This window comes from Panulirus ornatus, chromosome 46, assembly GCF_036320965.1.
Source record: "Panulirus ornatus isolate Po-2019 chromosome 46, ASM3632096v1, whole genome shotgun sequence".
NCBI classification, from domain to species: Eukaryota; Metazoa; Arthropoda; class Malacostraca; order Decapoda; family Palinuridae; genus Panulirus; species Panulirus ornatus.
This window is the reverse complement of record NC_092269.1, coordinates 13,138,135-13,159,302: the sequence shown is the minus strand read 5'-3', so window position 1 is coordinate 13,159,302 and position 21,168 is coordinate 13,138,135. Positions and strand designations below refer to the sequence as shown.

The window sequence follows — 21,168 nt, the reverse complement described above, 5'->3', positions numbered from 1 at the left end:
CAAGTCGTGATGTGTGAGGGAGATGGAGTGAGTATTTTGAAGGTTTGTTGAATGTGTCTGATGAGAGAGTGGCAGATATAGGGTGTTTTGGTCGATTTGGTGTGCAAAGTGAGAGGGTTAGGGAGAATGATTTGGTAAACAGAGAAGAGGTAGTAAAAGCTTTGTGGAAGATGAAAGCCGGCAAGGTAGCAGGTTTGGATGGTATTGCAGTGGAATCTATTAAAAAAGGGGGTGACTGTATTATTGACTGGTTGGTAAGGTTATTTAACGTATGTATAACTCATGGTGAGGTGCCTGAGGATTGGCAGAATGCTTGCATAGTGCCATTGTACAAAGGCAAAGGGGATAAAATTGAGTGCTCAAATCACAGAGGTATAAGTTTGTTGAGTATTCCTGGGAAATTATATGGGAGGGTATTGAGTGAGAGGGTGAAGTCATGTGCAGAGCATCAGATTGGGGAAGTGCAGTGTGGTTTCAGAAGTGGTAAAGGATGTGTGGATCAGGTGTTTGCTTTGAAGAATGTATGTGAGAAATACTTAGAAAAGCAAATGGATTTGTATGTAGCATTTATGGATCTCAGGAAGGAATATGGTAGAGTTGATAGAGATGCTCTGTGGAAGGTATTAAGAATATATGGTGCAGGAGGCAAGTTGTTAGAAGTAGTGAAAAGTTTTTATCGAGGATGTAAGGCATGTGTACGTGTAGGAAGAGAGGAAAGTGATTGGTTCTCAGTGAATGTATGTTTGCGGCAGGGGTGTGTGATGTCTCCATGGTTGTTCAATTTGTTTATGGATGGGGTTGTTAGGGAGATGAATGCAAGAGTTTTGGAATGAGGGGCAAGTATGCAGTCTGTTTTGGATAAGAGAGCTTGGGAAGTGGGTCGGTTGTTGTTCGCCGATGATACAGCGCTGGTGGCTGATTTATGTGAGAAACTGCAGAAGCTGGTGACTGAGTTTGGCAAAGTGTCTGAAAGAAGAAAGTTGAGAGTAAATGTGAATAAGAGCAAGGTTACTAGGTACAGTAGGGTTGAGGGTCAAGTGAACTGGGAGGTAAGTTTTAATGGAGAAAAACTGGAGGAAGCGAAGTGTTTTAGATATCTGGGAGTGGACTTGGCAGCGGATGGAACCATGGAAGTGGAAGTGAATCATAGGGTGGGGGAGGCGGCAAAAATTCTGGGAGCGTTGAAGAATGTGTGGAAGTCGAGAACATTATCTTGGAGAGCAAAAATGGGTATGTTTGAAGGAAGAGTGGTTCCAACAATGTTTTATGGTTGCAGGGTGTGGGCTATGGATAGAGTTGTGCGGAGGAGGGTGGATGTGCTAGAAATGAGATGTTTGAGGACATATGCCATGTGAGGTGGTTTGATTGAGTAAGTAATAATAGGGGAAGAGAGATGTGTTATAATAAAAAGAGTGTGGTTGACAGAGCAGAAAAGGGTGTTTTGAAGTGGTTTGGTCACATGGAGAGAATGAGTGAGGAAAGATTGACAAAGAGTGTATATGTGTCAGAGGTGGAGGGAACGAGGAGAAGTGGGAGACCAAATTGGAGGTGGAAAGATGAAGTGAGAAAGATTTTGAGTGATCGGGCCGTGAACATGCAGGAGGGTAAAAGGCATGCAAGGAATAGAGTGAATTGTAACGATGTGGTATACTGGGGCCGACGTGCTGTCAATGGATTGAACAAGGGCATGTGAACTGTCTGGGGTAAACCATGGAAAGTTCTGTGGGGCCTGGATGTGGAAAGGGAGCTGTGGTTTCGGTGCATTATTACATGACAGCTAGAGACTGAGTGTGAATGAATGTGGCCTTTGTTGTCTTTTCCTAGCGCTACCTCACACACATGAGGGGGGAGGGGGTTGCTATTTCATCATGGCAAGGTGGCGATGGGAAGGAATAAAGGCAGGCAGCGGATGGAACCATGGAAGCGGAAGTGAATCATAGGGTCGGGGAGGGGGTGAAAGTTCTGAGAGCGTTGAAGAAAGTGTGGAAGTCGAGAACGTTACCTTGGAAAGCAAAAATGGGTATCTTTGAAGGAATACTGGTTCCAACAATGATATGTGGTTGCGAGGCATGGGCTATAGATAGAGTTGTGCGGAGGAGGGTGGATGTCTTGGAAATGAGATGTTTGAGGACAATATGTGGTGTGAGGTGGTTTGATCGAGTAAGTAATGAAAGGGTAAGAGAGATGTGTGGTAAAAAAAAGAGTGTGGTTGAGAGAGCAGAAGAGGGTGTTTTGAAATGGTTTGGTCACATGGAGAGAATGAGTGAGGAAAGATTGACCAAGAGGATATATGTGTCAGAGGCGGAGGGAATGAGGAGAAGTGGGAGACCAAATTGGAGGTGGAGAGATGGAGTGAAAAAGATATTGCATGATCGGGGCCTGAACATGCAGGAGGGTGAAAGGTGTACAAGGAATAGAGAGAATGGGAATGATGTGGTATACCGGGGTCGACGTGCTGTCAATGGATTGAACCAGGGCATGTGAAGCATCTGGGGTAAACCATGGAAAGTTCTAAGGGGCCTGGATGTGTAAAGGGAGCTGTGGTTTCGGTGCAATATACATGACAGCTAGAGACTGAGTGTGAACGAATGTGGTCTTTGTTGTCTTTTCCTAGCGCTACTTCACGCACATGTGGGGGGACGGGGTTGTTATTTCATGTGAGGCGGGATGGCGACGGGAATGAATAAGGGCAGACAGTATGAATTATGTACATGTGTATATATGTTTGTCTGTGTGTGTATATATATGTATACATTGAGATGTATATGTATGTATATGTGCGTGTGTGGACGTGTATGTATATACATGCATATGTGGGTGGCTTGGGCCATCTTTCGTCTGTTTCCTTGCGCTACCTTACTAACGCGGGAGACAGCAACAAAGTATAATAAATATAAAAATAGAAATAATGCTCTGTGGAAGGTATTAAGAATATATGGTGTGGGAGGCAAGTTGTTAGAAGCAGTGAAAAGTTTTTATCGAGGATGTAAGGCATGTGTACGTGTAGGAAGAGAGGAAAGTTATTGGTTCTCAGTGAATGTAGGTTTGCGGCAGGGGTGTGTGATGTCTCCATGGTTGTTTAATTTGTTTATGGATGGGGTTGTTAGGGAGGTGAATGCAAGAGTTTTGGAAAGAGGGGCAAGTATGAAGTCTGTTGTGGATGAGAGAGCTTGGGAAGTGAGTCAGTTGTTGTTCACTGATGATACAGCGCTGGTGGCTGATTCATGTGAGAAACTACAGAAGCTGGAGACTGAGTTTGGTAAAGTGTGTGAAAGAAGAAAGTTAAGAGTAAATGTGAATAAGAGCAAGGTTATTAGGTACAGTAGGGTTGAGGGTCAAGTCAATTGGGAGGTAAGTTTGAATGGAGAAAAACTGGAGGAAGTAAAGTGTTTTAGATATCTGGGAGTGGATCTGGCAGCGGATGGAACCATGGAAGCGGAAGTGGATCATAGGGTGGGGGAGGGGGCAAAAATCCTGGGAGCCTTGAAGAATGTGTGGAAGTCGAGAACATTATCTCGGAAAGCAAAAATGGGTATGTTTGAAGGAATAGTGGTTCCAACAATGTTGTATGGTTGCAAGGCGTGGGCTATGGATAGAGTTGTGCGCAGGAGGATGGATGTGCTGGAAATGAGATGTTTGAGGACAATGTGTGGTGTGAGGTGGTAAGTAACGTAAGGGTAAGAGAGATGTGTGGAAATAAAAAGAGCGTGGTTGAGAGAGCAGAAGAGGGTGTTTTGAAATGGTTTGGGCACATGGAGAGAATGAGTGAGGAAAGATTGACCAAGAGGATATATGTGTCGGAGGTGGAGGGAACGAGGAGAAGAGGGAGACCAAATTGGAGGTGGAAAGATGGAGTGAAAAAGATTTTGTGTGATCGGGGCCTGAACATGCAGGAGGGTGAAAGGAGGGCAAGGAATAGAGTGAATTGGAGCGATGTGGTATACCGGGGTTGACATGCTGTCAGTGGATTGAATCAGGGCATGTGAAGCATCTGGGGTAAACCATGGAAAGCTGCGTAGGTATGTATATTTGTGTGTGTGGACGTGTATGTATATACATGTGTATGGGGGTGGGTTGGGCCATTTCTTTCGTCTGTTTCCTTGCGCTACCTCGCAAACGCGGGAGACAGCGACAAAAAAAAAAAAAAAAAAAAATAGATAATAAAAAGATTTTTGGGAAAGAGGTAAATAATGTGTGGGAAAGAGGTAAATAATGTGCGTAAGACAAGACTACAAATGGGAACATTGGTGAAGGGGGCAAGTGGGGAAGTAATAACAGGTAATAATGAAGTAAGGAGATGGAGTGAATATTTTGAAGATCTGTTGAATGTGTTTGATGACAGAGTGGCAGATATAGGGTGTTTTGTTCTGGGTGGTGTGCAAAGTATGAGGGTTAAAGAGAATGATTTGGTAAAGAAAAAAGGGGTAGTGAAAGCTTTGTGGAAGATGAAATCCAGCAGGGTGGCAGGTTTGGATGGTATTGCAGCGGATTTATTAAAAAAGGGTGTGAATGTGTTGATGATTGGTTGGGAAGGATATTCTATGTATGAATCATGGTGAAGTGCCTGAGGATTAGTGGAATATATGCATAGTGCCATTGTACAAAAGCAAAGGGGATAAAGGTGAATGTTCAAACTATATAGGCATAAGTTTGTTGGGTATTCCTGGGAAATCATATGGGAGGATATCGACTGAGAGGGTGAAGGCATGTACAAAGCATCAGATTGGACAAGAGCAGTGTGGTTTCAGAAGTGGTAGAGGATGTGTGGATCAGGTGTTTGCTTTGAAGAATGTGTATGAGACATACTTAGAAAAACAAATGGATTTGAAAGATTTCACTGTCTGTTAAAGCAACGATGGAGACACCTGAAGAAATAGAGATCCTGAGGGTGTTGTGAATGTAATTCTTGGGCCCTGAATGCAAGAGATAACAAGAGTGTGGACAGGGAAATGAAATACTTGAGGACAATATGTGGTGTGAAACAAGTTGAGTGAGTAAGAATTTATGGATCTGGAGAAGGCATATGATAGGGTTGATAGAGAAGCTTTGTGGAATGTTTCAAGAGTATATGGTGGGGGAGGTAAGTTGCTAGAAGCAGTGAAATGATTTACCAAGGAAGTAAGGCATGTGTATGAGTAGGAAAAGAGGAGACTGACTGGTTCCCAGTGAATGGTGGTCTGCGAAAGGGGTGTGTGATATCCCTATGGTTGTTTAATTTGGTTATGAATAGGGTGGTTAGGGTGCAAGAGTTTTGGAGAGAGGGACGAGTATGTAGTCTGCTGGGGATGAGATGGCCTTGTGTTAACATTGTTCTTAATCCCTTCCTCTATGTAAGCTCTCACATTATCACTAAACAGTTTGTCACTTACTTGTAGTTGCCTTGGTGTCAACTGTTTTGTGATAGTGTGAGAACTTACCTAGAGGAAGGGATTAAGAACAATGTTAACACAAATTTTAGGTTCATCTGCTGGTCATGTCAGGCAGTGAAGATCGCTGTAAACGAGCAGAAGCAGCAGGACAAGCGATCCAATCAGAGGGCGACATGCCAATGTGAGTGCTGTGCACTAGCTCTGCCTTCTGGCAAAATTGTATGGGCAATAGTATATAGAAGTTGTAGGAAGGAAAATTAGACAGGTGCATTAAGTAGAAATATTACGTAGAAGTTGAAGGTAGGATCATTTAACTCAGAGCATTTGGTAGAAGTCGTATTCTGTCACATTAGGTAGACACATTAGGGAATAGTAGTTGGTGAAAACACTGGGTAGGAGTGCCTCTAAAAACATTGTGCTAGAATTGCCCTCTGCCAGTGGCCCACTAAGGGAGAGGCACAAAAGGCTTAGAAGCAACACTGGAGTTTACCAACTATGGAGACACTTTTGCCATGGCCGCCCCCTCGTGGGAGTTCCCACAGGAAACTGGCTTCGGATATATAGACAGACACACAGATAGATATGTATGCACTATGTTGGCAGAAATGACATGGGTAACTGAATGACCAACTCAAGGCTATCCCATACACACTACTATATACATAAGTATATTTCATTGAATATGACTGTTAATTCAGCATTTATCATATTCTTACTGATGTTCTCAACTTGTCTTATGATTCTCTTATATCACTCTGCTAGCCAAAGTTCAGAGCAGGGGTATAACCTAACTCATTTGGTATTCAATGATGCAATTTTTCATGATTTGTGTCACATTCTCAAGCATATGGAAAGTAAAGCATGGCCCAGGTATATATACAAAATTCAAGGACCAAGAGAGAAAATAGAGACCGAAGAGAGATTAATGCAGTAAGCGGCTACTCCCTGTATGATCAATAAGAGTTTGCTGCATCAGGTCTGTAGGACATACTGCTGTTTGACGTCATCAATTCTCCATCTGCTTTTAATGAGACAGATCAAATGTCAAGCGCTGGGTAATACATAAAACTGTCAGTCTGCAGGTTCATAACTGGGTATCTCTTTTCGATGTAGAGGGCCTCAAGTATCTGAAGGAGTCTGGGATCAGGGGAAGAGTCTAATATGGATGTTCCTTTCCCCAACATCTTTCTCATAAAGGTGGTGTTGTGGCAGGATCTCAGCTGTGTCTTTGGACATAGGTCAGGTCAAGTTAGGGGTGCTCATGCCTTTGTATGGCAAATGGGGCTTGCAGTCATTGTGAGGGCACTGTAATTTGTAGGTGACATGACTCCTCTGGTGAGTCACAGGTCTTGGTGCTGGGTTGTTTTTAAGGAGATGTGATATTTTCCTACTTTGATAATTGATACTGAAATCTATTTTCTGTCCACTGCTGGTAGGCCTCAGATTTCATTTGGTTATGCCCTTGTTCATATAATCATCCAACTTATAAGAAGTGGACATGAATGCCTTGTACTACAGGTGGATGGGGTCAGAAGGCATCTGGTTTGGTGAAGCCTGGTCTGGTGTGTTTTATTCTGTGGTGTTCTTGTGAATATAGGCACAAATTTCCCTTTTTGAGTATCCATTATTAACTAGGACTTGACTGACCCAGTCTACTCCATGATGATCAGTGGGATAGGGCTCTCCTCACATAAACATTCATGATGGAGTCTTTATACCACAGGAGGCACTCGCTCTTGTCTTTCAAAGAGTGTCCAGGAATAGTGGCTTTGATGTAAATGAAGGAGTCAAATTGGTTGTCTAATCTCTTTAATAATAAATCCAGGAAAGAAAGAATGTCGTTGGTACTGTTCTCTATCATGAAGTTGAAGCCTGACATTTCCATAAACTCCTCAACTCCTGCAGCTCCTCCATGTCTGGAATTTGAATGAAGGTATCATCCTTATATCAGAAGTAAATTTCTTGAAAAGCCATCTTCTCCACAGAACCCATATAAAAGTCTGAAGGGGTATCCATCCATAGGGACACACAAATGCTAGAGGAGGGTTTTGAGGGCCATCCTGGAATGTTCTGTGTGGGAGCGTCCTTTTTTCAGAATAGTCAATAGTCTGGTTCACGGGTATGTTCATGAAAAGGAACTAGAGAGCCAATCATTCTTTCTGCAGTAGAGGTCAAAATTAAGTTCAAGAAGTCAGTGGCAGACAACAAACTGTAACAGTTAGAAACAAAGGTCATCAATAACTCATCAAGCCTCTACACTACCTTGTAGGTTGGTATCAGAATCTAGTTGATTATGGGTTTGAAAGCTTTTATGGGTTTTCACATTCCTATATACATATCCTAAATCATAATCTCCAGACAACCTTGTGAACTTAACTCTTCCAATTTTCTTCTATACTGCATTCATGGCTTGCTTCACCTTCTTGAGGTTCTTGACTGGGTTTCTTGTGATCCTTTCGAGCTTCAATGCCTTACTAAGAATGCTGTCCATCTTTTCAATGCACTTTTCAGTTGGGGTCAACTCACAAGCAGTGGCTTTATGAGCTCATCTGACAGTAATCCAGCAATCATCTCATAGCTGTTTAGCTGCTTGAACATGTTATCTTTCACAGACGGTATTATGGCATGGGCCCCTTTTCTTGTGGGACTCTACAATGAGTTCAGCCTGGAGGGTGGAAGGTTGCAATGACCTTTCTTTCACAAGCCAATGAATGTCATCAAGAAGGATCTCAACTTCTAAAGTCCTCTAGTGAGGACATAATACAGCAATAAGTCCAAGGTTCAACAAGCCCTCCTGGTCTTTGGTCAGAGCGAGATCCATGAGGTTCACATGCCCTATAGAAGGTTGGGAGAACTTTAGGTTGCCACTATTGACAGCCATTAGCTTTCCTTGGTTTCTACTCTCCTCAGCAGTGTGAATGGACTAAAAAAGCAAGGCAACTAAGAAGCAAATGCTCCGTATCTTCTTTATGGCAGGCTGCATTGTGTTTATGGATGGTCCTGGAACCTGTTAAAATTACGTTTGTAGTGTTATAGTGATGGGTGATGCCCAGATCATAAACAGATGATATGACACATGTTTGTCTGGGAAACTCAGTTTTCGATGATTTTGCATCTGCTGGGTAGGAGTTTACAAATTAATTAGGAAATTGGCTGTTTAGTTCTTGTCAGGTTATTTCAGAGAATATGTGTTTTGTCAGTGATATATTTCTTGGAGGTGGGAGGAGGTGAAATGTTACTATTACTAAAGTGTAAGGTTGGGTAGGAGCAGGCTCTTTACATCTACCTAGATGATGGTGGTTAGTTTTGGAATGGTTTGGTTGAGAGGGGTCTAGTGCTACTGCATATCACTGAGTGCTAAGAGTGTTGAAGGGGGACTGTATTGTGAGGATCATTGTTTCATTGCTTAAGTGATGAATGCTTGTGTGTGCTAGAAAAACCAACTTAAAGTTGCTCAGGGCTCTTTGCAGAGAGTTCTACATAGACACAAGACAGTGTTCCATTAAAAATAAAAAAGATACTTCTTGCTTCGTGTTTTCCTGGAGACATACCTTGCCTTTCAAATTAAGACCTCAAAACTACAGAAAAGTCTGTGGGGCCTGGTTCCGGTGAGGTGGCAATGGTTTTAGAGCATTATACAAGCAGCTAGAGTACAACTGTGAGTGAATGAGGCCAATTGATTGTCTCTCCCTGGCACAACCTCACCAATGCAGAAAAATGGCAAACATGTCAGGAAAAAGGGGAGGGGGAATCTTTTAATTCTGTGTGAATCTGGCAGTAAAATGCAAGAAATAATGTCAAAGGTAAAGTTATCTATTTTCTTTTTAATGTTGAAGGCTCCAGTCACCGACAAGTTATCTATTTTCTTTTTAATGTTGAAGGCTCCAGTCACCGACAAAAGTCCACATCAAGGCCACACAATAATCATGTGATGCAGCAGCTTGCCGAGTATTGTGTGGTCTACCTAGTGCTGGGGGCAAAAACCAAAGTAATACCTATAGAAGAGGGAAAGTAAACCAACACTGTGGCATAGGGCAAAGAGGTCAAGTCTGGAAGTTAGCCTGGTTAAGTTTATAAGTTGGATAGCTTTTGACTCAATACTGTAAAGTAAGCATACAGAGATTCGCTTTTGACTCAACACTGTCAAGTAAGCATACAGAGATAGAACCATCCCAAATGTGAGAGCAGTACTCCATACAAGAACGAATCAATCCCTTGTATAAATGAAGCAACTGTATGAAGAAAAGAAATTTCGATATCTAAAAAGGACACCCAGTTTCTTAGAGAGAGCCTCAGCTATTCCTGTAATGTGATGTTCCAAAGTATGTTCATTGAGTCAAGAGGTGGAATTACAGAATTGTCAAAGGAGAGACAAGAGTTGAGGAGTCTTCGATAGAGAGATGGGTAGAAATTGGGCCTTGGAGGCATTAACTTAACAAGATCTTGTCTACCCCACTGATATATCCCATCCAAGTCTGAGTTTATTTAGGAAGCTGTGTCAAGATGAGATGCAGAGTGAGTGAAAGAAAAGGGAGGAGAACTGAAGGATGTGGATGAATGCAGTGTTGAGTCATCAGTGTATGAGTGTATTGGATAATTTGTGGAGAGGAAATCTTTGAAAAAAAAATGAGAAAAAGTGCAGGGGAAAGGACAACCCCTTGAGGGATACCGCTGTTGATGGAGAAAATGGGGTTGGCTGATCCAGCAACAACCACAGCGATAGACTGGGCAGAGGGGAAGCTAGATATAAAGGAGCAAAATGAGGAGAGAAGCCAAAAGAGAGGAGTTTAGAGATGAGATCCAGATGCCACACACTGCCAAAAGCCTTAGATATGCCAAGGGCAACTGCACATGGCTCCCCAAACTCTTTCAAGGATGATGACCAGATATTAGTAAAATAGGAAAGAATATCACCAGAGGATCTCGCCTTATGGAAGCCATAAGGGTGATCATAGACAACTGTGATTTTCCACGTGTTTACTTTAAGGATATGGAAGTTGAGGAGGGATTCAGACTTTGGAAATAGTAAATGTCAAAGCAATAAGATGATAGTTAGAGAGGTCAGAGTGGTCACCCTTCTTTGGGATGGGATGTATTAATGCATGTTTCCAAGGAGAAAAATAAAGTGCTCGTTTGTAAGCAGAAATAGAACTGATGAACAAGCACTGGTGCAAGTTTGGAGGAACACTCTTTCAGTGCATGGAGATGGATGCCATCAGGACCATAAGCCTTGTTTGTGTCCATAGAAAGAAGTGCTTTTTGGACAGGATTAGTAAGAGGAGCATCAGGGGGTGAAGGAATGTTAGAGTCATCCAAGGTGGAGTTAGAGAGGAAATGGGAACCAGAGAGAGTTGCTTTGTTTATGGGAGAGGCAGATATAGAAATGTCAGAATGGAAAAGTGGAGGAAAGGTAGAATGACAGGAACTGTTATAGATGCCCTTAGCTAACGACCAGATAGACCTATCAGTGGATGACGAGGAGAGGTTATCGCGCTTCCTTTGAATAAAAGAACGCATTGCCTCAGATAATGTGCTTGCAGCAATTCCAGGCAGAGGAAGGAGAGTTTTCCAAGCCAAATATACCTGATCCCTTGTCTGAATGCCCTCAGAACAGGAATAGTTGAACCATGGATTGGATGAAGAGGTCATCTTGGCGGAAGAGGGGACAAATGCTTCCATTCCCACAAGAATTTCCTCTGCTATGCATTTGGTAGAGACAGAAGCATCACCACACAAGAGAAAGTAATTTACACAAGGAAAGTCATAAAAGAAGTTACATAATTCATGCCAATCAGCTTTGTTGATGTGCCAGTATTTACGCTTAGAAGAGGCTGCTGGAGAAGGAGGTGCCATTAGAATTGATATTTTTATGAGTGTGTGATCAAATGAAACAACTGGGGGTGATACTCTATATTTACAGCAGGATGAACTAGAGGTGAAAAACAAATCAAGAATACTAGGAATATGGGTAGGGTGGGAGATAATATGCTATAAATCATTGAGCATGTAGAAAGTGAGGGCTTCAATTCCTCCACCATCTGCAAAGGGAGGAATTCAACCATTACCTACAGTGAATGTTGAAATATTGAGGTAAAGGATCTCAGCTTGTGGGTGACAGGATGTCACAGTATTATGGCAGGAATTTAGATAGTCAAAGAAGGACATGAAATATGTAGAATTAGGAGAGCAATAGGTGAAACAGAGGAAAAAAGAGTAGTAGGGAGACAGACCTTGAGCCAGGTAAGATCAAAGTTTGGGGACTCAAGGTCCTTGAGGCATGCAACTGGTGTGATGATGTTGGAATAAGCACAAACACCTCGAACAAGAATCATAAATGGAGGTTATAGTTAGATATGAAAAAGGAATTAGTGAGAATATCTTTAGACAACTGTGTCTCAGAATGAAATAAGATATTAGAAGTACTAAACAGATGGTGTTCAACAGAGAAGAGGTAACAAGAGAGACCATAAATGTTGGTATAGTGAACAGAAAAAAAAGATGGTCTTACAGAGAGGGAAAGGTCATGGGAGGGACCAGTATTATTATAGCCAAAGTCCTCCCTCTCATTGGCAATAGTCAGGCAGAAACTAGTTTTTCAATGATGGTAAGATGGCTTTGAGACAATTAAGCATATAACTTAATTCCGAGTTACAGAAAATTCCATGGGTATTCTCTTAATCCTAAGTTATATCATATTTAGCTCCAACAGAACTGCCTCATCTACTGTTTTCCTCAGCCACCAGATCAAGGTGAATCTTACCCTCTTTCATAATTATCTTTATTACTAATTCCCATGATCAGAGTTATGTATGCAAGTTTTGTATAAGATTCCTTACCAAAACATCCACAGTCTTTCTCTAGAAAGTCAAAGTAAAAAATAACAGTTAAACCATGGGTGGTCTATGGTGTGGAATTGAACAGTAGACCAGCCTACATGGTGATCCACTGGTTAGTCTATAAAGAAAATCCCCCATGGGAGGGTGGGTCTTTGCTGCTAAACAGACATAAGTAATGAGTTTCAAAGCTTAAGTGTGCAAGAAAAGAAGTTATCTTAATGGCCCATCCAAACTGCCTTCAGCCACTCAGTAATTATGTGACACAGTTGTCTGCTTTGTACTAGGCAATCTAGCTGATGGCAATACCATGCAAGGAGCCAGTTTTTAGAATAAAACCTAATGAATATTTGTAAAACAGGGAATAGGAATAAACAGTGTAGTACAAGGAAAGCAGATCAAGTTCTGAGGTCACACTAGGAAAGTTAGTCAAACTATTTCAGACATCACTCTACTGAATGAATACTTTGAAACAGTAATCTCAAGTGTGAATGAGCACTCCATACAAATATCAATAATTCCTTTATATAACATAATCCTGTGGTAAGAGTTTGGGGGTCAAATTGTTTGCATAATTTTCTAATAACTATCATTGCCACTTTTTAAAAGCAATACTCTAAAATTCTACAATACTCTAAAATTATTTGCATCCTTTCTTTTTCATCCTTTTTGCTGTTTTATACATTTCATTATAAGCCTGGCTCTTCTGTCCACAGCTGGGACCTTTTGTGTTATGTAATAAGGAGACAAGAGTATTGGTCCTTTTTAACTATTTACAACAGCCTGTAAATGGTAGAACTTAGCTTATTCAGATTCCAGCTGTAACTGGTAGAGCAGCTTATTCATATTCTAATCAACTAACTCTGAAAGCTAATCGCATGAAAAGGTGCAACAACTCCATTCAAACGGTTTTGATTAAAATACTGCCGATTCAAGTCATAAGTAACGGGTAATCTATGCATTTACGTTAACCTTCTTTTTTGTATTTGTTTATTGTTTCCTGCCTTCACAAGGTAGTGCTAGGAAGAGATAAACAATGGCCTCACATATTTACATCCATTCTCTACCTGTCAAGTATAATGCACTAAATCCAGACCCTATAATCCACAGCTAAATCCCACAGATCATGCCATGGTTTCCCTACCTGCTTCACATGCCCTTGTTCAGCCCAATGACAGCATGTTATCCCTTCTCTTAAACCAAATTGCTCCACTTTACTCTGTCCTGCACAAGCCTCTGACCTTCATGAATGTTTAGGTCTCAGCACCTCAATGCCTTTTCCACTCCATCCTTCCATCATCTTGATCTTCCTTTCCCTCATGCTTTCTCCACTTCTGACATGTAGATCCTCTCAGCCAGTGTTTCTGAGTTCATCCTCCCATATGTCCAAACAATTTCAGCATATCCTAGTCAGCTCTCAAAGTTAGACTGAGCTTACTTCCTCAACTCTATTACACATGTCATTCCTTACACCATCAACAATTTTCACACTAAACTTTGTCTTTAGGCATTTAATTTCCACTTCATCCACACTCTTCCATTCTTATCCACACTCTTCATTCTTGCACATTCAAGGCCCAAGACTCACATTCATACAACACCATAAGGACTACCTCACCTTCAAAAATATCCATATTCAACCTAACAAACAATGTTTCATCCTTCCACACTCTCCTGAATGCATTCAGGACCTTTGCTCCATAGCGTTCATCAGTTCCTATGGTTCCATCCACTGCCATATTCATTCCCAGGTACCTAAAGCACCACACTTCCTCAGGTTCTCCCCATTCAAACTCACAATCAAATCATCCTGTAACCATTCTCCCCACTACATCTCATTACCTTACTTCTATTCACATTAACTCTCAACTTCTGCCTTTCACACACTCTCTCAAACTGAGACACCTACTTTTGTAGTTTTGCTCTCAAGACTGGCACCACAGCACCCCACTATATAGCACCTGACAGAGTTTTCCATGTTTATCTTTGGAAAAATCAAAGAATAGAGAAGAGATGCTGTAACCTGCATATGACACATCATAATAACCATGATGGGATGTTCTTTCTAAAGACAGCATATAAAATGGGAAACAGCATAGGGAAGTGTGTGCTGAAAAATGACTGGTGATTAGGAATACCTGTGTTACAAAAAGGGATATATAAACAAGTATATGTAGGTGAGTAGGAGAGATGCTCAGCAGGCATTATTAGGTTACACACTAATTGACAGGCATGTAAAAGAGAGACTTTTGGAAATGTGCTGAGAGTGGCAGCTGGTAGAATGTCAATCTCTATCTTGTGGAGGTGAGGTTATAGATTCGTTGAGGTTTACAAAAAAGAGGAAACAATACTGGTGAGAAGAGAGTGGTGAGAGTAACTGTGCTTGGAATAGACACTTGTGTAAAGAAACATCATAGGAGATTGACTATAGAACTGAAATAGGTGAGAGCAAGTAAGGGGAGTGGGTTAGGAAAGGGAGGTATGTAGGGAAGATATGATGGAATGTGCAAGAGATGCATGTGACATGTGAAAGGTGGGAAGTGGGCAGATCAGAAAGGGTAGTGAATGGTGGGATGAAGTAAAGTTCCTGGAGAAAATAAAAGAGAGGCATTTGGGTGGTACTTACAAGGGACTGCAAATGATTGGGACACACATAATAAAAAGCAGCAGAAGGCTGAGACAAAGGTGTAGGAGTTAAAATAAAAATAAAAAGGGGACAAATGAGAGTTGGGGTGAGCCAATATTAGTAAACTTTAGGGGGGGATAAGATGTTTTGAAGAATGTGTGGAAGTCGAGAACATTATCTCGGAAAGCAAAAATGGGTATGTTTGAAGGAATAGTGGTTCCAACAATGTTGTATGGTTGCGAGGCGTGGGCTATGGATAGAGTTGTGCGCAGGAGGATGGATGTGCTGGAAATGAGATGTTTGAGGACAATGTGTGGTGTGAGGTGGTTTGATCGAGTGAGTAACGTAACGGTAAGAGAGATGTGTGGAAATAAAAAGAGCGTGGTTGAGAGAGCAGAAGAGGGTGTTTTGAAGTGGTTTGGGCACATGGAGAGGATGAGTGAGGAAAGATTGACCAAGAGGATATATGTGTCGGAGGTGGAGGGAGCAAGGAGAAGAGGGAGACCAAATTGGAGGTGGAAAGATGGAGTGAAAAAGATTTTGTGTGATCGGGGCCTGAACATGCAGGAGGGTGAAAGGAGGGCAAGGAATAGAGTGAATTGGAGCGATGTGGTATACCGGGGTTGACGTGCTGTCAGTGGATTGAATCAAGGCATGTGAAGCGTCTGGGGTAAACCATGGAAAGCTGTGTAGGTATGTATAATTGCGTGTGTGGACGTATGTATATACATGTGTATGGGGGGGGGGCATTTCTTTCGTCTGTTTCCTTGCGCTACCTCGCAAACGCGGGAGACAGCGACAAAGTATATAAAAAAAAAAAAAAAGATGTTTTGGAAGAAGGTTAAATATGTACAAGAAACAAGATGCCTGCTTCTTTCCCTACACATCAAAGCTCTGGAACTCTCTTCCCTCTCATGTCTTTCCCAATAACTATGAACAAGCACATTTCAAAAGACAGGTTTTTTCACTTTTTCAAAAATTCTTAAATATTTTCCCTTGTCTTTTCTTTTTCCATTTAATAATTCTCCCTATATCTTCATTGAAGCCTGGCCTTGATGTAGACTTTTGTCCATGACTGGAGCCTTGAACATGAAAAAAAAAGGAACATCACTGAAGGGGACAAAAGGAGAAGTCATAACAGGTAGCAATGATGTGAGGAGGAAAGGGAATGAATAGTTTGTGGGACTGTTAAATGTGTTAGATGATAGGGTGGCAGATGATGATGTAGGGTGTTTGGGTTGGGGTGATAAGCAAAGTAAGAGAGTCATGAAAAGTGGTTTGGTGAAGAGAGTAGAGGTGGTGAAAGCCTGATGTAAGATGAAATGTGGCAAGGCAACTGGAGTAGATGTTATTGCAGTTGAATAAGTTAACACAGGGTTGACTGTGTTGTTAAGTGATTGGTAAAGATTTTCAATATATGTATGGATCATGGTGAGCTGCCTGAGGATTGGCAGAATGCATGTATAGTGCACCACTGTATAAAGGCAAAGGGGATAAAGGTGAGTGTTCAAACTACAGAGGTGTAAGCTTGTTGAGTATAAATCATAAGTTATATGGGATGATAATGATTGACAGGGTAAAAGTATGTACAGAGCACCAGACTGGGGAAGAGTAGTGTGGTTGAGAGGTTGGAGAGATGTATGGATCAGGTGTTTGTCTTATAGAAAGTGTGTAAGAAATATCAAGAGAAACAGAGGGATTTGTATAGGCATTTATAGATCTGGAGAAAACATAAGATGGGGTTGATGACTTGTGGGAGGTCTTAAGAATATACAGAGGGGAGAATTCTGTTAGAAGCAGTGAAAAGTTTTCACCAAGCATGCAAGGCATTTGTACAAGTAGGAAGAGAGCAGAATGATTGGTTTCAAGTGAAGGCTGGTCTGCAGCAAGGGTGAGTGATGTCACTACAGTTTTCCAAATTGTTTATGTATGGGATGGTGAGGGAAATAAATGAATGAGTCTTGGAGAGAGGGAAGAGTGTGCAGTCTGTGGGGGATGACAGGACCTGAGAAGTGAGTCAGTTGTTGTTTGCTGATGATACAGCACTAGCAGCAAATTCCAGAGAAAAACTGCAGAAGTTGGTGACTGAAAAAGGGAGAGTGTGTCAAAGAAGGAAGTCGAGAGTACATGTGAATAAAAGCAAGGCTATTAGGAATACCAGGGTTAAGGAACAGGTTACTTGAGGTGTGAGTCTGAATGAAGAAAACTTGGAGGAAGTGAAGTGTTTTAGATCTAAACCTGGGAGTGGACATGGTAGAAAATGGAACCATGAAAACAGAGGTGAGTCATAGGGTAAGAGAAGGGGCAAGGGTTCAAGGAGCACTGAAAAATGTGTGAAAGAGAGATTAAAAGGGAGGAAAAATGGGTACCTTTGAAAGTATAGCAGTCCCAACAATATTACATGGATGCATGGCATGGGTTTTAGATAAGGCTGTACAGAGGAGGGAGAATGTGATGGAGATGATTTTTTTTTTTTTTTTTCGCTGTCTCCCAGGTTTGCGAGGCAGCGCAAGGAAACAGACGAAAGAAATGGCCCAACCCACCCCCCATACACATCAATATACATACATCCACACACGCAAATATACATACCTACACAGCTTTCCATGGTTTACCCCAGACGCTTCACATGCCCTGATTCAATCCACTGACAGCACGTCAACCCCGGTATACCACATCGCTCCAATTCACTCTATTCCTTGCCCTCCTTTCACCCTCCTGCATGTTCAGGCCCCGATCACACAAAATCTTTTTCACTCCATCTTTCCACCTCCAATTTGGTCTCCCTCTTCTCCTCGTTCCCTCCACCTCCAACACATATATCCTCTTGGTCAATCTTTCCTCACTCATTCTCTCCATGTGCCCAAACCATTTCAAAACACCCTCTTCTGCTCTCTCAACCACGCTCTTTTTATTTCCACACATCTCTCTTACCCTTACGTTACTTACTCGATCAAACCACCTCACACCACACATTGTCCTCAAACATCTCATTTCCAGCACATCCACCCTTCTGCGCACAACTCTATCCATAGCCCACGCCTCGCAACCATACAACATTGCTGGAACCACTATTCCTTCAAACATACCCATTTTTCCTTTCCAAGATAATGTTCTTGACTTCCACACATTCTTCAAGGCTCCCAGGATTTTCGCCCCCTCCCCCACCCTATGATCCACTTCTGCTTCCATGGTTCCATCCGCTGCCAGATCCACTCCCAGATATCTAAAACACTTTACTTCCTCCAGTTTTTCTCCATTCAAACTTACCTCCCAATTGACTTGACCCTCAACCCTAGTGTACCTAATAACCTTGCTCTTATTCACATTTACTCCTAACTTTCTTCTTTCACACACTTTACCAAACTCAGTCACCAGCTTCTGCAGTTTCTCACATGAATCAGCCACCAGCGCTGTATCATCAGCGAACAACAACTGACTCACTTCCCAAGCTCTCTCATCCACAACAGACTTCATACTTGCCCCTCTTTCCAAAACTCTTGCATTTACCTCCCTAACAACCCCATCCATAAACAAATTAAACAACCATGGAGACATCACACACCCCTGCCGCAAACCTACATTCACTGAGAACCAATCACTTTCCTCTCTTCCTACACGTACACATGCCTTACATCCTCGATAAAAACTTTTCTCTGCTTCTAACAACTTGCCTCCCACACCATATATTCTTAATACCTTCCACAGAGCATCTCTATCAACTCTATCATATGCCTTCTCCAGATCCATAAATGCTACATACAAATCCATTTGCTTTTGTAAGTATTTCTCACATACATTCTTCAAAGCAAACACCTGATCCACACATCCTCTACCACTTCTGAAACCACACTGCTCTTCCCCAATCTGATGCTCTGTACATGCCTTCACCCTCTCAATCAATACCCTCCCATATAATTTACCAGGAATACTCAACAAACTTATACCTCTGTAATTTGAGCACTCACTCTTATCCCCTTTGCCTTTGTACAATGGCACTATGCAAGCATTCCGCCAATCCTCAGGCACCTCACCATGAGTCATACATACATTAAATAACCTTACCAACCAGTCAATAATACAGTCACCCCCTTTTTTAATAAATTCCACTGCAATACCATCCAAACCTGCTGCCTTGCCGCTTTCATCTTCCGCAAAGCTTTTACTACCTCTTCTCTGTTTACCAAATCATTTTCCCTAACCCTCTCACTTTGCACACCACCTCGACCAAGACACCCTATATCTGCCACTCTATCATCAAACACATTCAATAAACCTTCAAAATACTCACTCCATCTCCTTCTCACATCCCCACTACTTGTTATCACCTCCCCATTTGCGCCCTTCACTGAAGTTCCCATTTGCTCCCTTGTCTTACGCACTTATGGGTTATAGTGATGGGTGATTTGAATGCAAAGGTGAGTAATGTGGCAGTTGAGGGAATAATTGGTATACATGGGGTGTTCAGTGTTGTAAATGGAAATGGTGAAGAGCTTGTAGATTTATGTGCTGAAAAAGGACTGGTGATTGGGAATACCTGGTTTAAAAAGCGAGATATACATAAGTATACGTATACAAGTAGGAGAGATGGCCAGAGAGCGTTATTGGATTACGTGTTAATTGACAGGCGCGCGAAAGAGACACTTTTGGATGTTAATGTGCTGAGAGGTGCAACTGGAGGGATGTCTGATCATTGTCTTGTGGAGGCTAAGGTGAAGATTTGTATGGGTTTTCAGAAAAGAAGAGTGAATGTTGGGGTGAAGAGGGTGGTGAGAGTAAGTGAGCTTGGGAAGGAGACTTGTGTGAGGAAGTACCAGGAGAGACTGAGTACAGAATGGAAAAAGGTGAGAACAATGGAAGTAAGGGGAGTGGGGGAGGAATGGGATGTATTTAGGGAATCAGTGATGGATTGCGCAAAAGATACTTGTGGCATGAGAAGAGTGGGAGGTGGGTTGATTAGAAAGGGTAGTGAGTGGGATGAAGAAGTAATATTATTAGTGAAAGAGAAGAGAGAGGCATTTGGATTATTTTTGCAGGGAAAAAATGCAATTGAGTGGGAGATGTACAAAAGAAAGAGATAGGAGGTCAAGAGAAAGGTGCAAGAGGTGAAAAAGAGGGCAAATGAGAGTTGGGGTGAGAGAGTATCATTAAATTTTAGGGAGAATAAAAAGATGTTCTGGAAGGAGGTAATAAAGACATGAAATGTATGAGGACAATATGTGCTATGAAGTGGTTTGATCTTGTATGTAATGAGATGACAAGAGTAAGGTGTGGTAATAAAAAGAGTATGGTTCAGAGAGCTGAAGAATCTTTGCTAAAACAGTTTGGACACATGGAGAGAATAAGTGAGGAAGGGTGGGCATAGATGATATATGTGTCAGAAGTGGAGGGAACAGGGAGAACTGGAGATAGAAGGATAGGAGTGAAAAAAGATTTTGAGTAACTGGGGCATGAACATAAAGGAGGGTGAAAGGTGTGCATGGGATAGAGTAGATTGGAATGATGTGATACACTGGGGTCAACGTGCTGTCAGTGGACTGAACATGGGCATGTGAAGCATACAGAGTAGAGCATCTGTGGGGCCTGGTTGTGGATGAGGAATTGTGGTTTCGATGCATTACAGATGACAGCTACAGAATGGATGTGAAAGCAGATGCAGCCTTCCTTTGTCTGTTCTTGGTGCTAACTTGCTAACATGGGAAACAGCAATCAAGTATGAAAAAATTAGCAAAAAAAAGCATCCTGAAAAAATTTAAACTTCATTACCATTAATGTACATGGATCCTAACAGATAATCAAATATGTCTACTAACCTTGTTCATGAAGAAGAAGTCCATATTCTCTGGCTAGTTTCAGACTCCATAAAGCTTTCTTGTTGTTTCGTTCATAGTGCAACCGGCGATCTGCATTGAAGTCTTTTAACTCACTTATTTCACCTGCAGTGCAAAAAAAGGAGTCTCTTTGACAGACTATCATTTCAATCCTGATTTAAATCAATGCAAATGATTACAATTACTTATCCTAGTCAGTATGAATTTACAACAGCCAACTTTTACCAGAAATGCACAAACATCTACATCAATATAACAAAACTCAACCATAATCTCATACATTCAAATTAAGTTGGGTAAACATGCATACCAAAAACTGTATACATATCTATCTGAAAGTACAAGATGCAGGACTACAATGGTCATATATATGTGCATAAACATTAATAGTAACATGATTTTAAACATAAACAAAGGATCACCAATAATGTTCCTCTATTACAATGAATGAAATAAGACAAGGAAGAATAATAAATAAAAAAGCTCTACAAATTAATTATCAAATCTTG

General features: G+C 41.6%; 1 protein-coding gene across 2 annotated transcripts in view; it reads right to left on the bottom strand.

Moving 5' to 3' along the window:
• The window catches only part of LOC139763141 (uncharacterized), a 486,471-nt gene that overhangs the window by 262,724 nt on the left and 202,579 nt on the right, over positions 1–21,168 (bottom strand). For both annotated transcript variants that reach the window (XM_071688843.1, XM_071688844.1), the window contains exon 6: positions 20,642–20,764. In XM_071688843.1, coding sequence (XP_071544944.1) covers positions 20,642–20,764 — 123 coding nt within the window. The remainder of the gene's footprint in view (positions 1–20,641; positions 20,765–21,168) is intronic.